Source organism: Populus nigra, chromosome 19, assembly GCF_951802175.1.
Source record: "Populus nigra chromosome 19, ddPopNigr1.1, whole genome shotgun sequence".
Lineage (NCBI taxonomy): Eukaryota > Viridiplantae > Streptophyta > Magnoliopsida > Malpighiales > Salicaceae > Populus > Populus nigra.
The window spans coordinates 3,673,193-3,682,057 of record NC_084870.1 but is presented as its reverse complement, the minus strand read 5'-3'; the positions used below and the strand labels follow the sequence as shown (position 1 = coordinate 3,682,057).

Sequence of the window (8,865 nt, the reverse complement as noted above, 5' to 3'; positions counted from 1 at the left end):
TAACTCTCTGATCACAATGAGAGGGTTTCAAACAAGTTCTAACAATTAAAAGCTATATGATTGGCTTGTTTTGCAATAATGGTTTTGGTTTTGGAGATTCTTTGTGGTTTTGCTAAATTTAGAGGGCAAAGCGCTGTTTTTTGGCCTTTCGATCTTGAGGGAAAGGTTTTAAACCCTTGATAAGAACTCACTAAGAAGCTTTGAAGTGTGAACGCATAAAAGAAATAGATGGTTTTGGCATAATAGGTATCACATTTATAACTGACTAAGTTGACCATTTTCGAAGTCTAGTCAAAGCAACCCTGACGTCATCCTTGTTGGAGAACACCTGATGTTAATGTGCACATCTTTTGTTTAGATCCAATTTTAATCAATCTGGAGGTCTATAACTTCACATTCATTCATTTAAAGGTGTCAACTCGATCAGCCTAGAAATTATCAAAGCAAGGATGGCTAATCAGGAAGAAGGTGTTGTTAAGTTCGTTAAAGAACATGAGATGTAAATGTTTGATGGGGTAAATAATCCTTATAAAGAAGGTGTTTCTTAGTCGAGTGGTGGTGATTAAAGCCACTAGGGTGGTTGGAGTTGCCACATTCACTTTTCTAAGATGTCTACTCGATTAGCCAAAACTACCAAAAAAAGATGAATTAGTTGAACAACATGTCACTCAATCCCTTCATTAGAATTGAACAACGCGTTGTCTATTTTAAACCATAAAGATTATGGTTTTTAATTTGAGATTTGACTAATTTCAATTTAGTCCTTGGTCATTTGATTTATTTTAATTACACTTGTAATTCCCTTCCAACTTTCAATGTAGTGCAATTTTATCATTGTCAAACTCAATTGTCAACCCCAAAGTTCAACGTCTTTTCCAATACGGTCCTTAGTTTTCTATTTATGCAAATTGACCCTCAATTGACCACCAAACTTTTAATTTTCTTCAATTTGGCTCCTGATTTTGCTGATTTCAGTCCTTGAAGTTTCGCATCTTTTAGGGTTTGATCCTTAGTTTTGAATTTCTTCAATTAAGTTCTAAATTGCCTATCAAACTTCAATATTTATGAAATTAAACCTCTAATTTGACCAAATTAGCTTTTCAAATTGGCAATTCAACCCAAGACCTCAATTCCTTTCAATTAAAGCCCAAATTGAACTCAAAAACTAATTTTTCTTGCAATTAAACCCTCAATAAATTCAATCAAACCCTGAAAATCCCAATTGAATTGTTAAACATCCAATTTTGAATTTTTCTTCGCAAATTAAAATTTTCTTGTCAATTGGGCCTTCATCAGTCAAAATTGAATTATCTTTTTACAAGTTTTGATATTTTGATCATCTCCAACCAGTTTTTGATAATTTTCTAAATATTCTTCATGTTCTTCCCACTTATATATATATATATATATATATATATATATATATATATATATATATATATATATATATATTAAGATGATGATATATTGGATTGACCCTTGTTAACCTATCAAATCTATAATCCGGGTCATCAGATTGTGATAACTCTATAAAAAAAATTAAAATAAATTATTAAGGTCAATTCATCATCAACCTAATGATGAATTAAAAAAACAAAAAAAAAACTAGTTGAGTCAACCTAAGTTAACTCTTTAAATCTCTCAACCCGGATCATAAGATTGAGATAACTCCATAAAAAATAAATAAATAAAAATTATAAAGCCTTTTTTCCAACTAATTTAATGTTGAAAGCATAGTTATTAAACCCGGCCCGGGGGTTGACCCGGCCAAAGGGCCGGGTCTCGGGTTTCATGGGTCAACCCGGGTCAACTCGGGTCAACCCGGATTAACCCGGAAAAATTAAAAAAAAATTAAAGTTTTAATATTTCATATGAAAAAATCCATGTAAATATAGATTATACATATTATGAAGTTTAAAAGAATATTTTAAAAAGTTTTTATCCCACATTGAAAAAACATAACTTTTTTCTTGGAAACATAGAGTATATATACTAATGGGTTTCAAATCCCACATTGAAAAAACATAACTTTTTTCTTGGGAACATAGAGTATATATACTAATGGGTTTCAATTCCCACATTGAAAAAACATAACTTTTTTCATGGGAACATAGAGTATATATATGAAAGGGTTTCAAATCCCACATTGAAAAGATAATATATTATCCTTTTAAGTTGAAGTATTTAAACCAAAAGGTTTTTTTATCCCACATTGAAAAAACATGGTTTTTTTCATGGGAACATAGTGTATATATATAAAAGGGCTTCAAATCCCACATTGAAAAAACATGGTTTTTTACATGGGAACATGGAGTATATATATGAAAGGGCTTCAAATCCCACATTGAAAAGATATTATGTTATCTTTTTAAGTTGAAGTACTTAAATCGAAAGGTATTTTTATCCCACATTGAAAAAACATGGTTTTTTTCATGGGGACATAGTGTATATATATGAAAGGGCTTCAAATCCCACATTGAAAAAACATGGTTTTTTACATGGGAACATGGAGTATATATATAAAAGGGCTTCAAATCCCACATTGAAAAGATACTTTGTTATCCTTTTAAATTGAAGTACTTAAACCAAAAGGTTTTTTATCCCACATTGAAAAAATATGGTTTTTTTCATGGGAACATAGTGTATATATATGAAAGGGCTTCAAATCCCACATTGAAAAGATATTATGTTATCCCTTTAAGTTGAAGTATTTAAACCAAAAGGTTTTTTTATCCCACATTGAAAAAACATTGTTTTTTTCATGGGAACATAATGTATATATACTAATGGGTTTCAAATCCCACATTTAAAAAAAAAAAAAAACTGGGTCTCGTCCGGGTTTGCCCGGGTCGCCCGGGTCTCGGGTTGACCCGCCGGGTCACCCGGGTTTGGCCGGGCTGTTGCCACGGCCGGTCTTTTATTAAACCCAGACCGGTCCAGCCACCGGGTCGACCGGGTTCCGGGTCGACCCGCCGGGCCGGGCCGAGTTTAATAACTATGGTTGAAAGATGAAATCAAAAAAGCAAATCAATTTAAAAAAACCCAAGTAAACTCAAACTAACATGTTAAACATGTGGTCTAAATTATGAAACTGAAATAACTTCATAAAATAAAAATAAAAAATTATAAAGCTTCATCCAATATAAACCGAATTAATTTTAAAAAAATTAAAGTTTAAAAACTAAATTTGAAACTAAAGCAAATGTGTAGCCTTTTTTAAAAAAATTAGGGACTAAATGTCTAATCTTTATTTTTTTTATTTGATTTTTTTAAATATTGTTGATGCGGGATTAGATTCGACGACCTATTTCATTTAGCTTGATTTTGGATTCTCATAGTGCCATTAAAGATTTTTAAGGGTTGATTGATGCTTAATTTGACAAAATAAAATGTAATTTTATTGATTTAAAATAATCAAATCTTTAGAGACAATTTAAAATTGAAATACATGTTCGGTCCCCTTTTTAGCCAAGCTAGGAACTGAAGTGAAGAATTGGTTGGTATATGTAATACACGCGTGAACATGTGAAGGATGCCACAATAAAGTGGTGGCATATGCGACTTCCTTCAATATTCTATGATACCCTTTCTTGGTCTATTAGGAAACATCTCGACATGGGCTTCCTTATGACTGTGAGGAACTGGTGTTGCAATGTTTTTTTTTTTTATCCTCGCTTTTCTCTATTTTCTTTCCTTGATTTTCACGTCTAATCCTATTGAAAACAACATAGTAGTCTTTTATTTATTTATTTATTTATTTATCAAATTTGATCATTATTTTTTTTATTGTTATTTGTTGTTTTATTTTATTATTTTGTTTTTCAATTTTATCATTTAATATTGAGTTGATTTATGATTTTTTAATCTTTCTATAGGGTAATTTTAATTTTAAAACCCAGGTCGGTTTGGAAGTTTAGCCATGGTTAACTTGAGTCATTTTTTGTGGTCCTTTTTAAAATTCATTTTTTTTTCAAATTTGTTTTTAAAATTTAGTTAGTTGGGAAGTGGACTTTGTAATTTTTTTATCCATTTTCTATAGGATTTTTTCGATCTTATGATTCAGGTTGTAAGTTTGACAAGTTAACTCAAAATGACTAGTTTTTTTTTAATTGATTTTTTTTCTATTTTGTCCTTTAACATTGGCTGGTTAGGAATTGAGCTTTGTAATATGTTTTACTTGTTTTATATAGGGTTATCTCAATCTCATGATATGAGTTGTTAGTTTGGTAGGTTAACCCGGGTTGACTAGAATCTTTTTTATTGTTTTTTTTTAATTTCAATTTCTTCTTTTAATACGAATCAAGTTTTTTTTTTCATTTTTTTCTATGAGGTTATACTTTCATTTTAAGTTGGCTGGAATCAGGCTTTGCATTATTTTATTATTTTCTTTTTATGGAGTTGTACCATTTTTATAATTCGGTTAACTAATTTGATAGTTTTACATAAGTTGATTCATGCCATTTCTTTTTTATTTGACAAATTACACCATTATCATGGTCTTTTAAAAAATTGTTTTTATTTTTATTTTTGTTATTCATTGATTAAGATTTAGATTTTATAAATTGTTTCAATATGATTTTTATACGATTATCATGATGTCATGATCCTGTTTGTAGTTGATTTAATATATTAACTAGAGTTGTTATTAATCGATTCAATATACTCATATCTTAATATTAAAAATATATCATTCAATATATCATATTTTTAATATTTTTAAAAAATATCATTTAATATAAATTAAATTTTGAGTTCATGATTTAAGTTTTTTACTTTTAGAAAATAGGTAACAATATCTTCATATTTTTATTAAGTTTCAGGAAATTAATGTGACCCGCGATATATTAAGCCCAATAAGGTTCGGGCAGGAAGGTCGAATGTCGAAAAAATGGTTACGAGCCCAAGTGGCAAACGCCCACAGGTCTAGGTTGAGTAAAATCGAAAAGTCTGACGCGACAACAACTGAAAAAAAATTCTTTTTTTTTTTGTCCTTTTTTGGCTGGGTCCTCTGTTTCTCTGATTCAAAGTGCCAGCCAGATCTTGTGAAGTTCTAAATCCTTTAACTCGAGGTATCATTATCATTATTGTCATTAATTAATTTATTTACTCATTTTCTTAATTTTTATTTCTTACATTGTCGATTGATTTTATAATTGATATGAGTGATTGGTTGTCTTGTTGAGGGATTTTAAACCCGTGTTTGGTTAGCGAGAAAAGGAGGGAAAAATTATGAAAATGAAAATTCTACTAGAATTTTATATTTTTGTGGATTTTGTGTATATATATAAATTCTGGGTTTCTCTTAAAGTTTTGAGGTTTAAGAACGAATACAAAATGGCTTTTTGAATTGCTAGGTTTTATGGGTGAGCTCTGTAGATTCATTAGTATTGTTGATTTTTTGAAGAAGGGAAATGAGATAACTTTCTAGATGGAAAAATGGAGGATATTAAGATAACAAGTGTTTTAGGGTTTTGGGGAGTTGTTTAGTGATATCGGGTTTTGCTTCCTTTTTATTTTTATTGTGGAGATGAGCCCTGATATCTTGTTCGTTTCTAAAGCAAAACGTGGTTAGGGGTTAAGAATTTGGTGGTGAATGGGTGTTCAAACAATGGCATCTCAAAGAAATGGCCAGCAGTCTCATCTACAGCCGTATCAGTTGACGAGGCAAAACTCGTGGTATAACCTCACTCTCAATGAAGTTGAAAACCAATTAGGAAATTTAGGGAAGTCCTTGTGTAGCATGAACCTCGACGAGCTTCTTAAAAATGTATGGAGCACTGAAGCTAATCAATCCGTGGGAATGGATAGTGAAAGTACCTCAATGTCTTCTCTCCAACATCAGGCTAGTCTCACATTGGCCAGGGCATTGAGTGGGAAGACAGTGGATCAAGTCTGGAAAGAGATTCAACAAGGGCAGAAGAAGAGGTTTGGTGAGGAGATGAAAGTTCAGGAAAGAGAGCAGACTCTTGGTGAAATGACTTTGGAGGATTTCTTGGTACAAGCAGGACTTTTTGCCAAAGCAACTATAAGCCCTTCCTTGGATTTAGCTACTGTTGATGCAGTGACCCCACAAAGTTTTTCACAAAAAATGATCCTTTCCTCATCCCCGTCAACAGGCACATTATCTGATACCACGACATCAGGACGGAAAAGGGATACCCCAGATGCATTTGAGAAGAGTATTGAGAGGAAGCTCAAGAGAAAAATCAAGAACAGGGAATCTGCTGCCCGTTCACGAGCTAGAAAACAGGTAGGCTTTCAAACATCTTCCATTTGTCTTTGGAGTTTTTCTTTACTGTAGCCATCCTTTTGCTTCCTCGTGTCCTTAAAACTGAATTTGCAAACATGCAGGCCTATCATAACGAGCTGGTGAGCAAGATTTCACATTTAGGGGAGGAGAATATGAAGCTCAAGAAAGAGAAGGTAGGAAGGATATTTCATTTTTATCAGTTTGCCTTTTCTTTTTCTATTAACACATGTCAACCACTGCTAGAGGGAAGATGATAAGAAATGGCCAAATGACCAGACGCCTGCACTAAATTAGAACTAGTGTTTCAAACTTTTAATTTGTGTTTCGGGGCAGTTCAGATCAATATGTATTCTGAACTATTTTAATGGAGATTATGCTCTAGGTAGAGAGGACTAGCTAGTGAGGATATTTGATCTTAACTGTTAGGAGCAAGGCTTAAGTAAGTTGACAGTAAACACCATACTTATGCCATTACTAGATGTAACCTGAGAAGCTGCATGTTGTTGGGTGCTGGTCCTTCTAATTCTACACAATTTTTCCGGTGTTTCTTGTTGTGTTAATCATGGCAAAAAATCTTGTTTTCTTATATTGGCCAATTTGACCAAAAAAATTGCATAGCACATCCAATGTTTTTCATACACAGTGAGAGAAAGAGTCATGTCACTTTTGTTAGTTAAATGACATGATGATTTTTTAAAATTCTGGCTTATGCTCCTTGAGATTTATTCGATGAAGGGAGACATCACTGTTGGTAGTTAAATGCTATGATAATTAAAAACAAAATCCAAAAAATATGCTTCTCAAGATTGTTGATCAATCTAATCTATCTTAGGTGTGACTCCTGAGAACTGTAGGTTTCCGTGTGATGCTTAGATTGTCCTTCTGTTCATTCATTATACACGATTAATCTTCTACCATAAAACCTAGAAGTAGATCTGATTTAAGCCTTCTTTTCCCCCAGTTACATCCCAGTTAAGTCACTGTCCACAGGCCCTGAACTCAACCCTAACAAGCTGTGCTGGTTTTGTGGGAATTGGAATTTGACTGGTCTTTTTTAGATCTCCCAACTGGTTGAGAGACGTGGTTATACTTTGCTACACATTTTTCATTTGGCTGAATAATGTAATCAGCCAAGTAGGGCACTAATTAAACAATACTTTCATGGGACTTACATGCGTGTAGAATATTCACTTTTGGGGCAGAATCTCGTTTTCTGTTGGTGGCAAGTTTTAGCTTTATAAGATGCTGTAATTTATAATGCCAACTAGAGTACATAAAATGTTCTAGCAAATAGTGTGATTCAGAGTATTTGAGTTGAGGAGTATATACAAATCTTACTCCACAAGTCTAATATCACTCAAATATTAGCTTTGACTCTTTTACTAAACATTTTCTTTGTTGGTGTAAGAAACCTGGAAGTGGATTAAAGTAGTCAAATTTTCTTTTCTGTGTTTATGAATTGTGGCATCATAGGCTCGTCTAGGGTAGCTCTGTCTAAGTTGAATGAGTAAGTAAATGGTTTCGTTCTCCAAAACGTTTTGCATCCTGATGTTTCTCTCTTTCTATTTGTGTTTCTTTGTTTGTAGGAATTTGAGAAGAAGTTTCCAATTGAACCATCAGCTGAACAAAAATATCAGCTTAGAAGAACAAGTTCTACTTCTTTCTGACATCACATCTCTCTGTGTGAGAGTTTTGTAGCTCATCGAGTGTTAGTGCTAGCCTCTTGGGTTTATGTGTAAAATGCTGTGGGAATTTATCACAAGGCTGCCTTGCTTCACCTCTGGCACTACTGTTGTGGTTCCACCTTGCCCGCCATTAGCTTTCACTCATGTTCATTCAGGACTATCTTGGTATACAGCATTAAATGTGCTATGTTTATAGCTTCACATGTCCAGGCTCCGGTTGGTGTTGCTAGAAAATGAAACTTGAGAAAGAATTGTGCCCGACCCGTGTATTAGGTTGTTAAATGATTATGAGATTAGTTTAAGACATGGACATCAGATTAGCTCAAGACATGACATGGAGATCAGATTAGTTTAAGATATGGACATCACTAATGTATAATGCATGGATATTCATGTCATGCTCAGAGTGCTTTGGAATAGATGGTGAGGGTTTTTCTCTTCCGGGATCCAATGTCAATAGCAGATGGAGGCCAACCATGTTTGGTGGGTCTGCCAGTCTTTTGGACAAGGGATTATTAAGCAGTCAGCAAAAGGGAAAATTTTGTATTTGTTCGGTAATATAGTTATCACTAGATTTGTTGCCTGCGGTGATTTTTTTTTTCAGATAAAAAAATTCAAGTTCCAAGTTATTTGTTTAATTAGTAATTTAAATAATATAAAAATAAAAATATAATGACAATAAATAAACTAATAAAAAAAAGATCTGAGTTTATTTAAATTATTAAATAATTTGATACTAATCTTATAGATTGTAAACTGTAAGGAAAAAAGAAACCAATACTAAAAAAAAAAATGAAAGATTAAAAAAGAAAAAAAAACTCAAGCAAAAATCTAACAAACCTCTTAAACTTGATCTAGTCTTTAAAACTTGCAACTTAATTAAATTATGAATTTGAATTCAATAAAAAAGCTTAACTCAACCAATTTAAT

The 8,865-nt window shown here is 32.5% G+C and overlaps 1 protein-coding gene across 2 annotated transcripts; it reads left to right on the top strand.

Annotated features, from left to right (window-relative positions):
* Positions 1 to 4,913: 4,913 nt before the first annotated feature.
* Positions 4,914 to 8,518, top strand: LOC133679527 (ABSCISIC ACID-INSENSITIVE 5-like protein 2). 2 transcript variants are annotated; one of them, XM_062102142.1, is made up of 4 exons: positions 4,914 to 5,069; positions 5,559 to 6,250; positions 6,352 to 6,423; positions 7,837 to 8,518. In XM_062102142.1, exons 2-4 carry the CDS (start codon positions 5,594 to 5,596, stop codon positions 7,915 to 7,917), a joined length of 810 nt encoding a protein of 269 aa, XP_061958126.1. In that variant the 5' UTR covers positions 4,914 to 5,069; positions 5,559 to 5,593; the 3' UTR covers positions 7,918 to 8,518. The 2 variants fall into 2 exon arrangements, with proteins under 2 accessions (XP_061958126.1, XP_061958127.1); XM_062102143.1 differs by lacking the exon at positions 4,914 to 5,069 and having other exon boundaries at positions 5,076 to 6,250.
* Positions 8,519 to 8,865: the final 347 nt, after the last annotated feature.